We start from the raw sequence: 22,529 nt of genomic DNA, 5'->3' as shown, positions 1-22,529 counted from the left end.
AAGCCACCACACTTACATATAGTTCTTACTGCCATTGCAATACTATTAAAGACAAACACAGTGTTGAATTAAGCTAAAGAAACACTCGGTGAATTCAGTGTATGCAACATGAGCACATACACTTTCTTTTACTTTGTGGTCATTCTGCAAACTTTGCATACTAGATATGCAAACTGATACTGAAGGCCAATTTATGTATTTATGCATGTATGTATGTATGTATGCATGTATGTATGTATTACCAAAAGAGTGCTGGTTTGCACTTAGCAAATGTACTACTTGGCATGACGGGCCAAACTTTCAAAGTACAGTAAGGCTCAAGTGTATTTGATTCTTGTGATTAGCCTGTACATGCTGGCAGTCAGATCACAGAAATGCTACATCAGTTATGAAGAGGTCCAGGTATTTAGAACACCCAGAATACAGATGAATAGTAACCAGCTTAACTGAAAAAGAGACCATACCATATGTCTCAAATGCTGTGTGGGTTTCCGAAGGAAAGAATAAATTAACAACAGAGTTAAATATTTCAATTCTCAGATAAGTATCAACATGTCAAACTGGCAGTGTTCTAAAATTTCTTTTAAAGTTTCAAAATCTGCTGAAAAAAGTGATGGTCTTCTGTCCTCCCTTTTTACCTACCATCTTCACAGATTTCAAAAAGATTGCAGAAGGGCAATTCAAGAAAAATGATACCTTAAGTACTGATTCAATTTAAAAGATGAGAATAGAAGAATGTTGAGTTAAACTTAGGCATTAAAATTTGATCTTATAATTTTCATAGAAGAAATTGTTATTTAATCACTGGGTTTTTTAAAAACTTTAAGAAGTCATTATGGAACACATACTTGATAACATAGCCACCCGTCAGCAGAAGAAATCCTAACATGCTACAAAGAAAGAAGTTTCTCAGTAGTGCTCTGTGGAACTGACTACGTTTGCAGACACAGAAGATACCTATCAACTTCCTTTGACTTCAGCCATGCCAATTTCTTCTAAGGAAAATAATATTTTAAAGTGATAATATCTTCAGCTGATATATAGTGAGATTTAGGAGGTAAAAACATGGAAGGTAGAAAACACCAGAAGCCACAAAGGACCACAGAACCAGTAAAAACACTTCTATTTCATAAAAATACTAACATTTCAAAATTGTATTTATGAGGAAGATTTCCTCACAATTCTGTGTCTCTAACTTCAAACTATGATGGATATCAAACACTCTGGAAGAAACACGGGCCTCTAAAACAGGCTGTGAATAACAATTAGGTTGGGACATACTGAAATGACACAGAAATCAGTACAGGATTTCATGTACATTGTATATACTTGCAATTATACAACCTACTAAATGCAAGTTTCACTTTTAGTTTGGAAGATACAGAGGTATTTGTGCATGTCTGCATGCTTGGCCAGGTACATTTCCTATTCGGAAAGCAAGGAAGATAAATGAATGAAAAAGAGAAGCAACAGCTGAACAGCACAATTTAAAGGATACTCTTTAACTGCTTTCAGTCAATCCTGTTATAATAACCATGCATTAATTTCAAGATACTACTCCCCATTTGACTGGAGAATGATGCTAGCAATAAAAGAACATAATAAAAGAGTGAGCAAACTCTTCCTATAGAATTGAGTCCTGCGCTCCACAGAGAAGGCCAAACTCCAGTCAAGGTCAAAGATGTTATGCATGTTCATAGCTTTCAAATTTCTTATAATTATTCGGTGTTGAAATCTTATGCAAGTACTTCATCAGTGTTCTGCAAGGTTCTTCAAATACAGAACTCTCATATAGCTTTACGAAGTCTGCACTCTACAAGAAAAATTTTAAAGTTATTTTTACCTGAAATTATGTAATGTATTTCCAGCATGTTGTATGTAAATGTAAGACATAAATCAATGTTTAACTTCAAATAAACTTGTTATTTGTAATTTCACACAGGAAAAACATAAATATCATTATCATAGATGTTTATATAGTTATGGGTATATTTACGTAACACTTTGTTAAATTCATACAACACCAGATGAGAAAAAGAGAAACACATTCAAAGTAGACAGATTGCACACAATGACAACTTAGATCAGAGACTCCCTGAAGCTACTTAAAACAAAAGGAGAGAAGTTAATTTTGTAAATCACTAGTACATCAAAATAAATTCATAGCAAGCTATCAGAGAATGTTGGTGAATGCAAAGAACAAGGAAACTAGCCATTTTCTAAAAATTTCTTTATAATCCAGGTGAAAGAAGAAATCTGAAAACTATCACTGTGGGGATACGTTAACACAGGAGTAAAAAGGAAGCAATAAACAGTGATAAAGTAGCATCAGCTGCCCTCCTGGAAGCATTCCTTGCAGAAGGGGAATCAACTGTGCTCAGAAATATATTGTAACAATTGTTTAATTTAAGAATCCAAATTTAAAATGGTTAAATATTGATATTGAAGTCACTGAAACCGTATAAAAGAACTGATAGGACTATAATTCAGAGTAGCAAAATAGAGCCTCTGGGGCTGCTGATTTACCAAAATTTTTGACCAGACATTTTTCTATAGTTTGTAGTCCCCAAAATATCATTTATACAACCAAAAAGACTATTATGGTACTCGGAAAGGAAGATACTGCTTTTATCTCACTATTCTTAGCAGCCGAGTTATTGTCCCACAGCACCCCATTAAGTACAAATGATTTAAAACCATATGGTGGTGGGACATAGACATCTCAAGCCTTTAACACAGTTTCCCCGAACTAGGGGATGAAAAAGACCTTTTTCCATCATCAGAAGGCACATAATCAAATGGTCTGTAAGTTATCTAAAGCCCTGTCGTTGACCTTGGAGAGCCTGCAGGAGTTCCTGACGGCTGCTGTACTCCTCATCCTAAATACAAAGCCACAGAGCAGAGACATTAGTGGGTTTAAGTCACGCATAAAGTCACGAGGCATCAAATGTCTTCTGCATGCAAAGCACTGAAGGCAAAGAATATGTTTTTTCACAAAATTACATGAAGGCTTGGCTATCTTATATCTTCCAGGATGTTTCCCACATCCAGAGTTAAACCCAAACTTTCTAGCAGGTCATTAGAAATTGATCCACAAGGTCTTGTGGAAATAGCTATCTACAGAACGAAACATGCTTAGTTCATTCAAATGGGGAAGCTAGACTGCCCTATCACTTATACATATATACATGCACACACCCCTTCCCTCCCACTTATAAAAATGCCAATTTAAACAGAGGATTGTAAAAGCCTGGTACTTAGCTTCAGCACAAAAATTATTATTTGCATACTGTATTTATTTAAATTTGACATCTCTGTGCAAAATTAGTTCTTCATAGTTACTGGTATTTTGCTATAAACACTGTGTACATCAATGCATGTGAAGAAAACTTCATGTTATCATGTGCTGGTGGCTAAGCAGGCTCAAAATACTTCTCTCAAAGACTGTGTTTAAACCTCATCATCTCAGGAAAGAATGCATAAAAGAGGCTCAGACCATTTATAGTCTTTGTGAACCACTATTTTCAGAAGTGCAGCATCAAAAATTTCACATTAAAATACATCTCATTAATACATCTTAGTTACTCTGACAGGCCACACATAACCACAACTATTTAAAAATACAGATATGTGTTAAACAACGCTCTTATCAGGTTTGTCTATGCCTTTTTTTAACCTCTGCCCCTCAGATCATTATAAAAAACCTACCCCAAATACTCTATGAGATTTTTTACAAAGACAGGACATACATGGTCACATAAACTAACACAGGGTTAAATTCTGCCTAAGCATGCAATGTTAAATTCCACCTACCTGTTTTTCCCTTTTGTTTTAAATCACATACTGACAGTATTCTTTTTAGGTTTCTCTCTCCAAAGATATTCAGAGGCATTGCTCAGTATTTTTAAATGGTACTGGCCAGACTTACAGGTCTATTGTTCATCTCAAACAACTGTGAAATAGCTTAACCCCCTGACAACCTACAATGCCGAAAGACCATTACAGCACTCAGCAATTGCTGGGATGTATGTAATTTCTTTTAATATAGGTCTCTCCATATATATGTATGTGCTCCAGGGACCCAAAGAAGGTGAGATGCTCCTAAAAATGCCCCTCTTTCTACCCAGTAACTTTCTACGCAGGTAATAGTGTTAAGAATTGAAATCCAAGGACTACAAAGGAAAAAAAAGACATTCAAAGATACCAAGATTTCTTTCCCAATGCTATGGAGAAGAAGAACCCCCTGAGAAAAGAGTAATTATGCATTGAACTAAGAAATCATCACAAGCTTATAAATATATAACAAAATCAAAAGAATTAGATAATGAACTTATTATTACTAATAGAAAGGGCTGATCTAAAAAAAAGATTAATATCAAACCAAAAGATTTTTTCACTTTCATTATTAAAAGGATATTTCACAAGACAATCTCCTAATTGAATTTAGTTTGGATGGACTCTTGCTGGAACAATCACAGCTGAGCTTCCTCAGATCTGTAACCAACAGGGAGATATTTAGTTATATGAATTTTTATGAACCTTTGAACCAAATCAGAGGTCCAGAAATAAAAGTCCACCACTCAGGGTTACTATATTCATTTGAGATACTCAGCAGACCCACCAGTAAGTGACTAAATTAAACTGACTGAATCAGGAGTTTCTACAAAGTCAATGTCCACAACAGGTATTTCTTCATTTTAACTATAATCTTAATTTAACAACTATTTCATTATACCAAAGTTTCAGTTCCCACCCTCTCCAGCTGCTTAAAACACAATGAGAAGAAGCTCCTTAAGTTACCCCATGTAGAAGGCATCCATCCAGCGCCAGCAGCAGTTCCCAAAAGCTCTTCTGACTGGGTTGACAGTAAAAAATGTTCTCCAAGCAGATACAGAGGAGCATGACTTAATAAAGCTCTGCATATCGCTTAAGTGTAAGAAGAATAACAGAGAAGGAACACTTGAGATAGGCCTCCTGCATAAACATGCAAAATGGGAAAACGGGACCAGTTCACTAAAACAGCATTAATCTTGTTTTATACTATTTATTATTCTGTTATTTAAAAAGCAGGGAAGAAATAACAAAGAAAATAAAAACAGTATGTACGTTACTACATAACAGATGTATTTACTAGAGCATACACTGTGTGACCCAGAGCAAACCAGAACAGCGGCATCATACAACTGACAGAGATGGAATGAAAAAGATACATAGTTTTCAACAACATCTTTTTTCCCCAAGAACCTAAGGACTGAGCAGGGTTATCTGGATGTAGCCAGCCCTTAAGGAACATTTCAGCACCTAACCTAACCTAACCTACCCTACCCTAATCACACCACAATTGTTCAGAACTAAGCTTCCATCAGTTGCCACTCCACACTACTCCCTACCAGAGTAGAACTAATTTTTAGAATGCATTTTTAAAGAAACTTAGTGGTCTGTGTTATATTTTTCCCCATTTTGAGTACCAAAGAAATAAAGTAACTCTGATTCTACAATCTACTTGCAGAACCAAAACGCACTGGGGAGAACCATCTACATTTCAATATTTTTATGTTGTTAATTTTAAATTATTATTTTACAATTCTTCATTTAGGATTTGTTTTTCTTCATTCAGTACTAAAAATAATTTGTTCTACAGATCACTGCACGAAGAAATGCCATCTCCCAGAACGGCTGCCATCTGCCACTGTTCCCAATGCAAGAGAAGACTCACTCTCTTCAGGGCTGATCAGCTTCATTACTCCTAGGAAAACTGGAACCAATTAAAAAAAGGACGTATTTTCTGAATAAATCGAAAATACTTTTGTAAAGGAATAGGAGAAACAGAAGTTAAAGGAAGAAACACTGAATCTCAAGCTAGATAAAATGAGCTAACTCATTCATTCTGCCAAAGGAGTACACTGGTGACTAAACTTAGGAACTTGTTCTTAAGGAATGACTGGTACCCAACACATCATACACACAAGAATCTGTATTCTCAGTTCCTCCTTTAGTGTTTACTTTTGACATAAATACTTCAGGTATTTGGGAAAGTTTGCGTGTTTGTTTTTAAACTGGGTAAATTTTTATTTAACTGACAATGGATGAATACACATCAGCACCACAGGAACTATGAAGTCCCTATAGTGTTTTTACTATCTCACAAACACAGTTAAACTGGGAACTTAATTTAAGGATACATTTAAAATAAATCCAAATCCAGAAATGCAAAATCTAAGTATTTAAGTGTTGTCCTAAAGCATGACCACTTAAATAAGGGAAACTAAGAAATGAGCAGCAGGAAAAGCAGAGTGGAGTTATATGTACTTGTGTATTTAAAAATCCTAATAAACATAGTCACACACTAATCCTAAGTGTATAGAGGCATTCCTGCAAGAACTGCCTCTGTAATTCACCCTGGCAAGTAAAACTGGGAGGGAGCAGCAATAAAGCAGCTATTTAGTTAGTACTTGTTACGCCTGAAGGCCTAAAGTAGGCTTCTGGCCAAACCATATAGCAGATAAAGTCTTCAAATTGCTTCAAAGATTAAGTTAAAATATCTTTGAGAAGGGCAGCTTTCAACATCAGGTTAAATAAACATAGACACGAGTTCCTTTACAGGTATTTACCTGTATTTCTTTATAGGTAGAATACTGTTTTACTTAATCATTACTACTTACTACTGCAGCTGCTTCCTCAGGAAAAAAAAAAAAAAAAAGAACAAAACCCAAAAACTCCCCCAAAAACCAAACCCCAGCATATTCTGTCAAACACCTCTTAGCATACACAGTTCTTGTTGCTGCCCCATTAATTATTTGAAGGTTACAATTTCATCAAGTCTGTCTAGTTTACAGCAGCTCTCCCAGGTAAAAGATGCTCTGTTCTCAAAGCTACTTTTTTTTAAGGAGTCTGCAAACCAAATCCATGAAACAAGTTTGCACTGAGTGCTGCCAACCCCCTTATCTTCCATGGTTTAAACATAAAATTGGTATTCAAAATGTTTTAGAAAGCTTTATTTTCACAACCATTATGCTCAATGGGATGGTCCATGGCAGCAAAAAGTCTGATGTCCAGCAGTTAACACAGGATGATACCAGCCACAACATACATTAAAAAGTCACAGGAGAAATGCAAGAATTATTAATTTTGGATAAGCTGACATCTCTGATCACAGGCTGGATATAAAAAAACCTGTTCATCTTTTTTATTTTCCTTCCAAGTGCCAAATGGCAGGGGAAAAGAATGGTCTGCCAGCTTACAGCCACACTGCTAAATTTCTCATCTGGCTCCGCTGCATCCCCATTCTGTTGCTGGGAGGTAGACAAATGTCTGTTCATATATGGCTGCAGATAAAGATGGAGAATCAAACATTTTCCTATCTGACAACCAGATCTGGAAAGCAGACTGGTCATGGGTAGTCTTCTATTAATTTTTTTTTTTTTTTACACATTTTGCCATTAACTTAAAGCTATATGGAAGCTGAACTGGGAAGGCATCAGGCCCAGCACTGGTCTATTCTACTGCATAAAGATTTAGTTATTCTAAATTATCATACTGCAGAAATCACAACAGCATGCAAGTTATTGGCTTTTACCACGAAGCCCAAACCTGAATGGTAACAAAAGGAGGGGGTGGGCTTAGTGTGAAGCAACTTTACCCATTACACCATTCAGATGAGGATCATGTTCAGTAGTAGCTGTCACAGGGTACCTTTTCAGTTATACCAGAATTTGGATGGACAAGAATTTCTCCTCTATCAGCCCATTCCTTACACAAAGCCCAAGAACAACTCTTGGGCAGTATCCTACAAAGGAATCTACAGTCAAAGGAACCCACTACAATCCTGGTGGAGCAGCTGCAGAGCCAAAAGTGAATTTTACAGCTACTGCAGACAGCAGCTCAGTGGGCAAAGGAAAGTGGGTGAAGAGCATCCTTGGCTTATTCATAAATCAATGTCTGCTCAAGAGTTTCCAAGTCTTCTTGAAAAGATATTTTAATAATGACAAAGGTGTTAAGGATCAAATCCTTAGCATATAATGGGGGTGCTCTAAACTGAAAGGCTCTAAAGATCTCACTAATTTAGATACTCACAAATACATAAGTCAAAACACACCTCAAATGTGCATGACCTGTGTAAAAATGATAACTAATGTTGTATCAGAAATGCAGTGAGAATACTTTTGATGAAAACTTCATTAAACATAGGTGCTATCAGTGAATGCTCAGTGATCATTATTGCTAGTTGTATTTATTATTTGTTTCAGGTAGGAAACGATTTTTTTTGTGCTGTCTAGCCACAGCTGAACATTCAGTCTTTCCCCAGTTTCCCAGACTGAAATCAGAGTTCCATGCATGCGAATTTTATGGATGCAATGGTACAGACTGAATCAAAGCTACTATGCAATTTTTAATTAAAGACACGCCTCATTCCCTGGCTGCAACAGATCTTATTCTTAAAAGCATAGCAACCATCACAAAACAAGAAATACCATTCACCACCTGGGATGAATCTTTATTTTGTTACGAGACTGAAGATGAAGCATTGCTTCATAATGTGTTATTCTAGTGAAAGACACTCCCATCAGAGGTCAGGGGTAGGGCAGGTGTGAATGTCTACATACACCTGTAGTAATGCTACAGAAGCTGCAGTGCTATGAAAGCTGGAATAAACAATTGTAATAGGAATAAAATGCTTCATAAACATTCCCAACAGTATCTCATTAGGACATACTGTGGAGCACTGCATTCATTTTACATTGCAGCGTTTGGGACATCCGCTAAAGCACGCGGAATACTTGAAAATTATAAGCATAGCTGGATGGCAACAACAGTGTCTTATTTAGGTGACAAATGACTGATCTGAGCATCAGACTACAAGATAGGCAAGCCTGAGCTTCAAATGTAGTTACGAAGCCTTCCCCAGATTACTTCCACAGCACTTGAACTCTCGGTCTCAGTGTTCCCTTTTGTAAAAACAACATTTAAGTGACAGAAAGAAATGTGAGGATTCATCCAGGTAATTCCCTTTAACAATCAAAACTACAATATAAATGCTTGTTATACATGCATTTACCTCTTTACAGGCTATCTTACACCCACCCATCAAACCACAGAACTGATGTATAACTGTTTGTGGAAGACACACAGCTACACTCTAAAATACTACAAGCAACAATATTTATTGCAGACTACAGGTAAGAAAGCTCAAGAAGCTCTTTACCCACAGGTGACAATAATATCTATGGATATGAGCCCATACATATTTATTTCTCAATTATTTTTTATTTCAAATATGCTCTTCTACAAGCAAAAACTCTTCCATTGCCTCTGATATCTTCTTCTGAATACCCACACCCTGTATCAAGCTAGGTCCCTTCCCACAGACACATCCTTGCCAGCAGCAGTGGCTTGGCAAGACAAATTAGAGTTACACCTCTACAGCCTTTTAACTATTTATGACCCTCATGGCTCCTGCAGTCTGCAGTAACTTTGATATATGTTCAGTTAGAACTCAATAAACAATACTGTTGTCAATCATATAACACAGAACCTAGCTCTCCCCTATTCATCAGCGTAGCTCTACCTAATACGCATAAAAGTTTAGAAGGTGCCACTTTGACAGAGTGGGTTTTTCTTTTAATGAATATGTTTCTTTACAGAAAAAAAACAACCCAGAGCAAATTACTCTCAAAAAGTCTAAGAGTAGCAATTTTAAAATATAAAGATATTTAAGACCTGCCCCTTGTTTTTCTTATATGGAATTCACAGGGGTACTTCCATCTGTCATGAAAAGATTTAGTATTTCCTCAAACGGAGTTTATTTCTGAAAGGTGTCAGTCTCCACCAAAATGAATGAGATAAGGAAGCACCTTAGAAGATGCACAGATCTATCTTCAGAATTCATCCCTCTTCACTCCTTCATGGAATATCTAACATTCATGCCCTTTTGTTTTTAAAATGTCAATATAAAATTATGTTTCTTAAGGACTGTGTTTTCACACAGACAAAGGAGCACAATTGCAGGGACTGTTCAAGAGGGAAAAGCTGAATGAATCAGTAAGTTACAAATATGTGATTCCCAACAACTACATTAAAACAGTATCATATAAAATATTTATGTATGATATTAACTGAACATTGTTGACTGCAAAATATATTTTATGTTATTAAAAAAAAAGCATTTAAAATTTATATTAAATTCTGTTGGTTTTTTTTCATTGTCACAATATATAACTTTTCTCTTTCCCACAGAACAGAGCTGTGGAAACTTCCCACAAAATAACTTGTTTTTCTGCGTACTTTGCAGTTTATTTTCAGTTAATAAAAGAAACTTTGTACAATGAGCAATATATCCAGCTTACCTGAAAGCTAATTACAAAATCAATTACAGCCTCTTCACTTAGGGGTAATTTATGTCTTAAAAAAGAACTTCATAGGCTCAGAGCAGATATTCACCCTCTAGTAAGGGAGTGTGACAACAACTTTCGTCATCAAAATCAAGGGTGAAAACAGCTGATTGAAGTTGCATGAAGCTTCCACACAGCTTTTTAACTCTCTCAAGTCCTAAGCAGCAGCCATTCCTGTTCTGATCTTTGCTCAAAATGGACCACAAATATGTCTCAAATCAAATTCAAAGCCCAGAATACTTCATTTAGTAGATTGCATACAAATCAGAACCAGAATCGCAACAGCATTATCCACACTTGTCAGTCTTGGCACACTGTCACTTAAACTCAGGCAAACCAGAGCTGCAGTCAAGTACCTGACAGAATTTTCTGATCTGAAGTCCCCACAGTTGAAGGATCTGACACATACAATACTTTCACATTAAGATGTGCACACAGAATGTCTTTAAGGTCATAGACAGCAGTACCTCTGTTAATTTCAGCTAAGCTACACAATTTACACAAATCCAGAATCTGATCTCTGGTTACAAATGCTCTCCTCCAACAGGGGCAATAACATACCTTCTCACACTTCATTGCACTACTGTGTCTTGATAAATTTCTAACAGCTTCATTAAAAATGCTCAGAATACCGGTGCATATGAATAGATAATTCTAGGTTCGGCCAAGCCAACCATTCAGCGTCCTGACCGTCACGTACAACCTCCTCCTACATTCTAATGGAGCCTGTTGGAAACAGAAGCATCTTCTACTTCAATGCAAAAGGCCCCAGATCCTCATGGATGCTGACCAACATTGAAGTATTTTCTAGCCTGCTTTCCATGCCATATACATTACGGTGCTGCATTTCAGAGACACGGGGCACCTGTAACTTTTCCTAGGTCAACAGGTTCTGCAGATATTAGCTATCAAAAATGTACTGAATGAAATTAAAACTAAGTATTTTCACAAAAATACTCTAAAGTGTAAATTTGACAGATACGGTGTCCTTAGATTCCTACATGATTTTTTGCTGTTCAATACACACATGAAATGCTCTGTTTAATACACATATGGGATATGTATTAAACTTGATTGGTAGAAGTGAATTTTCAAGCTTGTACACAAAGATACTGTATCCTGGATCGTAACTGCTACACAGTGAGTTTTGTTGCTGCCTGATCTAAGGCCTATTAAAATAAATAGAAAAAAAATCACTAATTTTCAACAGGCTTCAGATCAGAATAAAATTATCACTTGAAGTTTATTTCTTGATTTTCACTCACTATTCAACAGACTTGCTCTCTGTGCTCTTAATCTAACTCATATGTTTCCGCAGCAGTTTTACTGTCTGTGTGTGCAATCCCTGATGTTTCAATATACCTAAGCAAAGTCAAGTTAGACTCAGCACAGAGTCAACAGATCGCCAAAAAGACAGCTAATGAGATGCACATGTACAACCCCAGTGAAGGCAAACCAATAATACAGATAAAACCAAATAAATAATCTGGCTTGCAGAATACCCATTACTTCTTATGACAGGAAACTATAAAGGAGTTTAACTTCATAGTTGTTCATGAGTGCAAAATTTTTACAGCAGAACTTTCCACTGATGTCAAATTCCCATAAACAGTGTTTCTTACATGCATTATGGAATTTATTTGCACAATAAACAGGTCAAGATATGTACTTATTACCATTCTTTGCTGTTTCCTGATACTGCCTGTTCTATTTCTTCAAGTTTTCAGAAACCGGGAAAAGAAGAAAAGATTCTTCATTCTTCAGCAAGATATTTGGCCCCTCAGCTGTGATATCTTTCCATAAAGTTAATGAAGACTGAAAGTGTTTCACTCCAAATCCATCAGTAGCACATTATTTTCCCACCACTTCAGAACCATCTAGGGATGGAAGGTGCTTTCTCCCCAGAGCCCTGGGAGGCTCTGCTGTGAAAGCAATGGCTTAACCTCAACCTTGGAGTTTGCAAGACCTTCCATGGGCGTTCTATCTAAGTACAAATGAGCAATATATTTTAGAAGTGGTTTGAAATGTCAACTGACATACAAAAGAAAAAAAAAAAAAAAAAAGAACATTTCTATTCACTTCTACCAAATAGCAACAACTTCCATGTTTCTGCATGAGTGAGAGCATTTGTATCAGGGAGAAGCAGAAGAGGTTGAGATTCTGTCCAGGAGAGCACAGGTTAGCATTACTCAGGTTACTATTATTCAGGACAGGCAACAGAAGGGCAATGTTTATTTACAGAAGGGATAGAGTAAGCAGTCCAGCATCAAAGGAAAAGCGTTCCAGTGGATATATTCCTCCAGTGACCACCATCCCTCAAGAAATACCAGGCTATGGTGGAATGGCCAATGGAAGACATTAAAGGCTTCCTACTGGCAACCTCAGAATTTTGATTTTAATCCTTTGCTCTGAGTAATACAAGGAAGTGTCAGTAGAGCTTCAGGAGTGCATACTTAAAAAGAATTTCTATCTCCAGCAGACAGAGAGGTCTATTCTTCAATAAAACTAAAAAAACTGCAGCTATATTGTGTGAACTGCCACCCAAAACCTTCTTAAATTCCATTACATTTATTGATCTAACAGCAAATTCCTCTAGGGAAATGTTGAATGGAACAATAAGTTGTCTAGGAACTACAATTTTAACCATGTTCCATCCTGCTGTTTTAATTATGTAAAATAGTATTAAGTAACAAACTGTTTATGCATGAAGTGGATAATTTATACATCAAAAACTATTATGATAGTTGGATCATGCTATCTTCTTAGCTCTTCCCTCCTCCATCTCTTCAAACTGTCAACTGGAGTTAACAGTCAGAGAAATACCTGTTCTAGGCTGGGATAATGATGAATTACAATTTTCCCATTGATCTTCCAAACACAGGGCACTTGCTCTGAAGAACTGAACTGAGACCTACACGAGCTTGAAGACAGAGCGATGCATGTTTCATTATCTCCCAAGTGTGATGTTTTTAACAGCATTACAGGCATGACAACAGTGGACCAAAAAGAGAACACAGAGATTTGGGGTTGTCACTATCCTCAATTCCAGCACCGCTACTGTTGTTCATTAGGGTTTGTTTTTTTTTCTAGAAGGGGGAGAGATGTGAAGGAAACTCACTTGTAATTTTTACCGCCTTTTCTGGAAATTATAATGTAAGCTGTGACTTATCATTTAAAACCAGCTGGTTTCATCTGACTTTTATTATAGTCTTAACACTAACTCACGTTGATTAAATTTAGTAACAGCTCACACTTTGTTCTTAGAGTTATACAGAATAACTAAGACAGTGCAATCCCTGATAAGCTATTTGATGAAAATACTTTAACATTTCCACTATTTCATAAGGGTACACATCATCCATAGAGTTAGTTATTCTTCTTCAAACACCGCAGCTAGGCCCTTCTGCAGACTTTGGTCTGTCAGGTGCAGAGCTCTGGGCAAGTTCCAGGGAATTCAAGAACAAAGCCCTCTTGCTGGCCGGTTTGGAGTGCCAGGCGGAAAACAGGCCCGGAGGGATGGATGCACGTGCCGCCGGCCGGCGGAGGAGCTCACCTGCCGGCGGGGGGGGCGCGGAGCTCCCCCCCCTCCCCCCCCCCCCAGCCGCTGCGGGTGCGCCGGGCCGGGCCGGGCCGCGCGGAGCTGTCTGCGGTGCTGAAAAGGCGGCGGCGGCGGCAAACGCCCTCCCTGCCCCCCCCAGCCCTGAGGGACTGAAGGTGCTCCAGCTCCTGCGCCGCACAGCAGCCCCTGTCTAAGCGGGGGGGGTAAGACGAGAAAGAAAACTCATTCGTCTCACACCGGTACACTCTTTTCGGCTCTTGGCAAGAATCCCTACAAGTCTTTCTTCATAAACTTCCCTTCCAGCTCCCTTAAAATGCTCAGCAGGTCTGGGACAGGCAAACTCCGGAGCTTGGTTGACCTAACTGGCTGACTGTTTTCAAAGCAAAGCAAAGCATACCGGCAAGGTCATTTGAACGGAAAGACTAGAGTCACCCGCTATGCTGCTAGGCACTGCCCCACGGACTTGCTTGCGGCATGGCTGTTCAGACCTCCTACCAATAAATCAAGGTCACAGACTACTGAAAAGAATGAAAAAGCTGATTTCCATTTGCCAGCACTTCAGGTCACCAGGAGTTTCTAAACATTAAATCTGCACTCAGTAATAATCACTGAACTGTCAGCTTTTTATTTCCCATCATGTTTTGTCTCATGCTTTGTAGAAAAATCTACTTATGTTTAGGTTGGTTTGCTTCCCCCAGAGTATGAAAGATACCACTCCGCAAGCAGAATACATTGACCTTCTTCCGTTCTATAGAACAATTTTTCTTCTCTCAATGAACTCCCGCTTATTTACACCATATCCACTGGTAAAGTCTAAGTACGCTTCAGACAAGAATTAGAAAGGAATGTTCAAACATGAACAGGATTGACAAATAGCCGGTTTAAACAGTCCTGCAGGACACAACCATCCATCTGTGGGCATGATTCTACAGACGTGAATCATTCTACTGCACATAGCAGGATACTTGCTTGAATTAAAGGCACATGTGCCTTTCAGAAAACAGTCAGCTTTAAAGATTATTTAAAAACCATTACATTATCAGGCTTACACAGTATTTTCTTTTGCCTGGAGAAGATTCCATATGTTCCTAAGCCAAAGTGTTTTAAAGGTACTTCTTGTTTTCAGGTGTCAAGTGTAAGATAAATTTACAATTGTTGATGGATGTAATTTTTGCTCTGCATGTTTGTCATGTTATTTTTTAAAAGTCAAGTGTGTGTACAAAACCAGACTATGCCTAAATTAAAAAGCTGCCAGGTATCTAATAGCTAAGGATGCTACTATACCCATTCCTTCAAACAAGCTCCTTGAAAAAGAGAACTTTTCATTTTCAACATGAATGACAGAGCCCCTTGAAAATGCAGCTCACTCCAGGTCCCACCATGCCTACTGCAGTTTTCGATGTCTCTCAGACTAAAACACAGGGTATTGCTGTTTTACAGGCAGGTATACTTGTTTTCTGTTCTGTCAGGCAGCACTGAAAACTACACTAACCATGATTAAGTCACATGACTGCACAACTCCTTCCATGTAGTCACATACCTGAGGAAGTTCTTTAAAAACGATCAATAAAAAAAAACAAAACCAAAAAAACAAAAAACCAAACACACCAGAACTACAACTTTAGTGTTTTAAGATTGTTTTTTTTCTGATCTGTAACACACTCCTAAGGGAATGAAAATTTGTAACTATTTACCTGAAAAAAACCCTCCAACTGAATCTTGGAGTAACTACGTAGTATAAGCTGATGCATACAGGGACCTAGAACAATTTGGTTATCTTGCATAAAGTTTTCCATTTAAAGTTTCTGGAAAATGCAGAGAGTAATTCAAATATTTACAGGGATCTTTTTTCAGCTTTGCTCTTCATGCCTCAAGCACCACTTGTGGGAAGATACACCACAGAAGGCAGCTCCCACATTGCAGCAGCACCACTCATTTATTTTTATACAGATAAAGAAACCTCTTCATCAGTACTCCAGTAGTTTATAGAGATGTTCTTTCACCAGAACACTTGTTTACTGAGTACAGTATCATTAAACAGCCTTCAATATCTTTGATACTGATGCAGAGAAACTGGGTTCTGAGCCAGGAATAGAAGTTTTGCATGTGCAAGGACTGCACAACAGGATCCAATTTGGCACAGAGTCTTCAGTAACATAATACTTCTCAAACATTACCCTAAGTAGGAGACTACGGTACCATTTCACATTGAAACTACAGCATTCATTTGCATAGAAGCAGGGTACTAAAGAATTCTGAAAATTTTTTTCTTTTTTTGTGTACCGATTGGTACCAGTGGAAAAGTCTTCTTTGCCCTTGAAAGCTGTCATTTCAGCTTGTAGCTCAAGGTGTCTCTAACTAATCTGAACAAGCAAAAGCACCGATGTATCTGCAAGTAAGGTATTTTTCCTTTCAAAACTTTGAAATCTATCTGTTGTATGTTGCAGTTGAGCTGAAATGCCAAATTTTAATTTCTTGGTCAAAAAAATTACAACTGAAATTAGAACTAAGTCCCTCGGAGAGAACCTGTGACATTATTTGTGAGACTCATTCTACAGCTTTGATCCTTAAGTTCCTTGTACCTTTAACCCTACCTTTCTTGACAGTCTTCCTCTGTCACACTCCTAGCAGCTGTGCGGCATTAAATAAAACAAGTTGAGCATAAGTCTTCCCCCTTCTCTTAAACATTCTCCTAGAGTACACTCGTGTCTGAGACAGCACAGTGAAGATTACATACCTTGTACAGTGAAGACAATCAACCTTGCCGTCAAGAGAAAATGCACAGCACGGCATTTAGTCATTGGGAAATAAAAGACTGTTGCCGTACATCCGCTACAGAAGACGGCGGGCATGTCACCGAGAAAGCGTGTTATAACCTCGGGGCTAAGCGACCCTACAGCACAACTGCGGGCAACTGTCCCTAGCAGGCAGAGCTTCCTGGCACATATACGCCCGCCGTGTTTCTCTCAGGGCTTAGGTACATTCACCAACTTCGGCAGGCGCGCAGAGATGGATCGCCTGCACCTTCTGCACCAGCGGGAAGTGCCAAGTACTTACCACCGCTGCGCCCTGAGACAAACCACCTCGCACCCCCAGCTACGCCAGCGGCGCTCAGTCACCCACAGAAGGAAACGTTACCTGGATTTCCCGTGCATGGTACACGATGATGAGCCCGAGCAGGATAATCGTGGAGAGGCTAATAAGGCATTTCAGAGCGAGGGAATAGAGCGACTCCTGCAAGAGAAAGACAGGGCCGTCCCTCAGAGACCCACGCGCAGGGGCCGCTCCCGCCCCGCCGCCGCCACCCCCGGCACCGCGGAGGGCCGCCTCGCCTCACGGTGCCGGGGGCGGAGCGGGGGCCGGCGGCACCCCGCCACCGGCCGGGACGGGCGACCCCGGGCCGGGGCCGGAGGACGCGCGGCCCCACCTCGCTGGGCTCCCCGAGGGGTCGGGGTCGGGGCCGGGGCCGGGGCCGGGGCCGCCCGTCGGCGGGGCGGTCGGACCGGCTGCCGGGACGGGCCCGGGCGCGTCGGCGGCGAGTACCTTGGTGTAGGCACCCCAGGAGAGCTCGGTCTCGATGACCATGACGACGATGCCGAACATGCCGAAGATGAGCGCGTAGTCGCTGAGGCGCTTGCGCTTCTCGAAGAGCGCCCGGCGGTGCCCCAGCTTGTAGCCGATGTTCTGGTTCTTCTTCTTGCTGGGCTTGCCCCCGCCGTTGTTGGCGCCGCCCGGGCCGGGGCCGGGGCCGGGGCCGGCGGGGCCGTAGAGCGCCAGGTTGTTCGAGTTGTTGTGCTCGGGCTTGGAGACCACGATCTCCGGGGCGGCGGGGGTGCCGCCGGCGGCAGCGGCGGGGCTGGCGAGCGGCGGCTGGAGCGGCTGCGACTCGGAGTCCAGCTCGTGTAGGTTCCTGCGGGACGAGCTCAGGTTGCTGAGCGGCCGCATGACGCCGCCGTTGTACCTGCAGCTGCTCATGGCTATTTCGGTGAAGGGGTTGCTCTCGCGGCGCTGCTGGTGGTGGTGGTGGTGGTGGTGGTGGTGGTGGTGGGTGCTGCTGCTGCTGACACTGCTGCTGGGGCTGGCTGCCTGCTGCTGCTGCAGGCTATGGCACTGGTGGTACTGGGGGTACTGGTGAGGCTGCCTGGACGCGCCGGCATGGCTGGAAGGGGTGAGCTCGCTGACGTTCAGCTGGCTGCCCTGCCGGGAGGAGGCGGCGGAGGAGAGCGGCGAGGAGTGAGTCCGGAAGGCGCCCGAGAGGGGCGAGGAGGCGCGGAGCAGCAGGGGCAGGTTATCCCCCGCGGCTGCCGCAGCAGCCCCGTAGTAGGCGCAGTTGTTGCACTGGAGGCATGGGCTCTGCTGCTGCTGCTGCTGCTGCTGGAGGAGGCTCTGCTTGTCCTGGCCGTGCTGCTCCTGACAGTGCAGCGGCGGCGGGCGCTGCTGCTGCTGCTGGTCGGGGCCGAAGCCCGCCGGGAACTGCCGCGGCGCGTCCATGCCGTCGCCGTTAAAGCCGCAGGAGGACCGGGCGGTGGTGCACCCTGCGCAATGCGTTATGGTCGGCAGGGGAGAGTCCTGCTGCCGCCACGAAGGGCCCATCCCGGCTCCCGTAGAATCCAGCCGCCGCGTCCGATTGGTCGGGCGGACCAAAACAAGGGGCATCACGTCACCTGAGGGGGGTGGACCGGCCGCGGCGTGAGGCGGCGGGGGAGGCGCGCAGTCCCCTCGACGCCCCGCCCCGCCCCGCCCCGCGCGGGGATCCCGCCTCCCGCCCGCCCCGCGCCCGCAGGTAAGGGCTGCCCTCGCCCCCCGCGCCCGCCCCGCCCGCCGCGGGGAGCCCCACGCGGCGGAAACCCCGGGGTTCCCGAGGGCGGGGAGCGCTCGCCCCCGGGATCGCCCCCGCCACGAAGGGGCCTCCGCGGCGGGGCTCCCAGGCTCCGCGCCGCCGCTCACATCTGCGCCGCCTCCGGAACATGGGCGCCGCGCCGCGCTCCGGAGCTGTCCAGCGGCGCCTGCCGCCCGCCGCCGCCGCCGCCGCCCTGCAAAACACAGAGTCGCGCTCGCTCCCCTCCCTCCCTGCCCCGCGCCACCCTCGCCGCCCTCTCCCTTGCCCGCCCGTCCTCGGAACTGGGAGAGGCCGCGGGCTCCCGTGGGGCCGGGGGGGGGGCCCTCCCCGGCACATCTCGAGCCTCTCACGAAGCGGGGGCGGGGGGCGACGGCGACTTCTGTCGGCTGCTCCTTCCCTCAGCTGGAGAAGGGAGAGCCGGCCGCCGGGGTGTGAGGCCTCCACCCGGGACACCGCGGGGGGGCGGTTTGGGGGCTGGAGACCTGCTCCGGCGGGTCGGCAGGAGCTTTACCGTGAAACGGCATCGGCGTCACGGAGTAGCAGTGTTCCCCTCCGGCTCCCGTGTCCTGGCGGGCAGCGCCAGCGCAGTCCTTGAGTTGGTCGCCCGCTACCATTTTGCCTCTTCCCCTTCCTTTCCCTCCCAAACTCTCACTGAATAATTCATTCCCACAGCTCCCTTCGGCAGAGTAATGTCTGCAGCAGGGAAAGTCTCTTCTCTGCATGTATTTAAGGCAGGATTCTTTAAGGGAAGAATCGTGACAACGGTAAGTGATTTGCCTTGTTACAGCTATGCCATTCTTGTGACCTAGGTGAGATTACAAGAGGAGGTTGGTTCCCCCCCCCCCCCCCAAGTCAGGCAGCACTGTCTTTGCGGCTTGAAAAATCAACCGCAAAATTTGATAGTGTGGAAGGCTTCCTTACGTCTATAACTTCTCATTAATGTTAAAGACAAGATTCACTAAGCATTTCTAGGATAAAAGCCTACGTCCTTATAATTTCTGCATCTCACACGCATTAAATTTCTTCAGAAACTCTACACCCTTGAATGGCTTGCATTTTAGAATTGTCATTAACAAAGTTTTTAAATATGCTTTGCTATAAAATTTCAGTGACACCTAAACAAGGTGTACCTTTTAAAGCAAGCACATATTGCGCACACACACAAAGAACCCTCACTAATGTAGTAAATATCGTGGTGGTACAAAATAGATAGATTATTTAGAGAGTGACCAAAAATTAAAAATCTCTAAGCATAGGTTATTTTGGAAAAATCACCCATAAATAGGAGTATGTGTGATATACAGCATCATAATGCCTTGTGATAACTTACAATTTGTTTAACAACCAAGTTTTGAATAAAACACACACACATTCTGGCATGAATGATAAAGCACTTTCCAAATACATCACTCTGTATTTTTAAATTACACTGAAGTGTATTTGGATGCTCTCCGTTGCACTCAGTTCCCCTGAGTTCTAAAGATGCTGTTTATTTTTGAGAACGAACGGGCTGTTTAACACAGCTTCAGATCTTCCATTGTTTGTTTGAAAAAATACAATACTATAATTTCATCTCACTGGTCCTGTTTTGCCTGGGTTTTCGAACACACATGAATCACACGGATCTTAGAAAATGAAAATCTTACGGAACCCTGGCTTTTATCACTCTCTAAACAAAAGTCCTGCACAAGTGTGGTGTCAAAATGTATGATTTGTGAACTAGTTAAAGATACAGATAGGCCTAGGTTTCATCTTTCCTTTTGCGTTCATGCCATGTCCTTAATGTTTGCTTAAAGATACTTTCTTTTAAGTGTTCTCCTTAACAGATGATAAAGTCCTCAGGACCTCGTTTACCATGAAAGGCTTTTTAAGAAATTTGTAAATCTTCATGTTTTATTTAGAAGTCACCAAGACTTTGTCCGGTAATTCCATCCAGTCTGGTCATGCAAGGTTTTAATAGAATTGTGAAGAAAAATTTGATCTTTTTAAAGTCTTGGTAGACTAAAATACATGATAGCTGCATTCTATATGGAGAAATGATGGCATTTATTTTTTTAATTCATATATAGAAGTTACAAGTTCCAATTTTGATATCTCTACTGCTGCTATCCTGTTTATTTGTAGAAATAGCAAGGACAGTGCTGTTACTAGCTTTTAGATATTTCGTATACTTGCTTGGTTGTTTCATTATGCGAATAAACAAATGAATATTCCCGTGTTTAACACAAGAGGTCATACTAATCACACAGCAAGTTACAAAACTAATCAGCTAGGGGTTTATTTCAGTTCTGTTGTGCAACCTGGGATATCGCATCACAGTTTCAAGGTCTAAAATAAGAATGGTTGAGAGTTTGCATTTTCACAGCTAAAGAGGTGAACCTTCCTCTTTATGACACTGATTAATGAGCCGGAATAGAAAGATGCTATTTAATCTAACGTCTTCCCTTGTGAAATAATTTCAAAGTTCACTTTTAAAAATGAATGTATTTGTTTTCAGTAATAAAACATGTTCTTCATGTGAACTGAATTGTTATACTCTTTTGTATCACAAATAAATTAGTGTGGGCAGCTCAGAACTGCTAAATCATACTAAACTGGTAACAGTGAACCCCTATGAAACAAACATTAGCTGTTTGGGATTGGGGGCTTTGGTTTTTTCCTACCTTTTCATTATATACTGGATGGAACTGCTCTTACTGATTATCATAGGTCCTGCTGCTGCTTTGCCAAAGAGGCTGTTTTGACACATACATATGTATGTGTGGGTGTACACACATGTGTGCACACACCTTTGTAAGAGAGAGACAATTACTGCAGATCTCATTTGATAATGGTGATTACTGGAGACGTTTGGAAAACAGATTTTTTTTCTAAACCCACTAATTGCAAGAACAAGATAAATACTGTTGAGCAAAACTGTACCAACGGCAGGACAGGAAGTTCAACAGACACAGGAAAAATTAGATTTCTGAGAGGAAAAAACCACTATGAAATATTTGAAATGACAGCTAATGGCTAGTCATTGAAAAGTTCACATAACAACATCCAGTGGAGGTACAACACCTACAGGCTTCAATAAAAGTTATTAGAAAGCTATTTTGGCTGTTATCCTATTGCCCCTACTCATGCCAGACTTAAAATCACTTAGAATTCTCAGAATCAATGAGAATCCTGCACTCATAAAAAAGTAAAAAAATATAGAAAGATAGTAACAAAAAGGAAACAAAAAGAATGGGAAAAAGAAAAAAGCCTAGGAAGTTCCATTCTGTAACAGTAGTTTGAACTCAAAGCACATTCTGCACAAGACCTAGGAGTTTCTAGAAAGCAGTAAAGGAAACAGCCTTGTCCAGTTCAGAAGAAGCAAGCAGGTACACAGCTCAGTGTATACACAGAAGGATGCCATTCAGTGAAAGCAGAGTTACATTAATAAAAACAGAGGTAACACCAGCAGCAACAGGCTATCATGAGATCACTCAGGGGTATCCATGCAGCAATAAAAATGCTTTGTGAGACAACACCAAATGACTGCAGTACAGCTGCCAAGACGGTGGCGTGGAAACTAACCATATGAGCCACATGTGTAAATTACCTTTTGCATACCATCTGGCAGGGCTTTTACCCACCAGATGTCTGACATTCACCCCAGCAACTTCTGTTGTTGCGTAGTTATATGCCCTAACTGGAATCCCACTCCTGCTGGACCTGTGCTTATTTCAAAGACGTTTTGATAATGTTCCACAGT

General features: G+C 41.6%; 1 protein-coding gene and 1 long non-coding RNA gene across 12 annotated transcripts in view; one reads left to right on the top strand and one right to left on the bottom strand.

The window, feature by feature from the left end:
* Positions 1-19,543, bottom strand: part of KCNN2 (potassium calcium-activated channel subfamily N member 2) — a 77,029-nt gene extending 57,486 nt beyond the window's left edge. For 2 of the 6 annotated variants that reach the window (XM_030004440.2, XM_030004439.2), the window contains exons 1-3: positions 19,299-19,538; positions 17,491-18,611; positions 17,086-17,181 (exon numbers count right to left, since the gene is read on the bottom strand). In XM_030004440.2, coding sequence (XP_029860300.1) covers positions 17,086-17,181; positions 17,491-18,611; positions 19,299-19,509 — 1,428 coding nt within the window. In that variant the 5' untranslated portion in view covers positions 19,510-19,538. Of the gene's footprint in view, positions 1-17,085; positions 17,182-17,490; positions 18,612-19,298 lie in introns of all 6 variants that reach the window. The other 4 variants (XR_003921929.2, XM_030004441.2, XM_030004437.2 and 1 more) reach the window with 4 other exon arrangements.
* LOC115336829 overlaps positions 18,626-22,529 on the top strand; it is a 37,535-nt gene continuing 33,631 nt past the window's right edge. For 5 of the 6 annotated variants that reach the window (XR_003921933.2, XR_003921931.2, XR_005931668.1 and 2 more), the window contains exon 1: positions 19,441-19,551. This is a non-coding gene — a long non-coding RNA (uncharacterized LOC115336829). Of the gene's footprint in view, positions 18,731-19,440; positions 19,552-22,529 lie in introns of those variants that run through there. The other variant, XR_003921930.1, reaches the window with a different exon arrangement.

The sequence above is a fragment of the Aquila chrysaetos genome, chromosome Z, assembly GCF_900496995.4.
Source record: "Aquila chrysaetos chrysaetos chromosome Z, bAquChr1.4, whole genome shotgun sequence".
Lineage (NCBI taxonomy): Eukaryota > Metazoa > Chordata > Aves > Accipitriformes > Accipitridae > Aquila > Aquila chrysaetos.
This window is presented reverse-complemented; position numbering and strand designations above follow the sequence as displayed.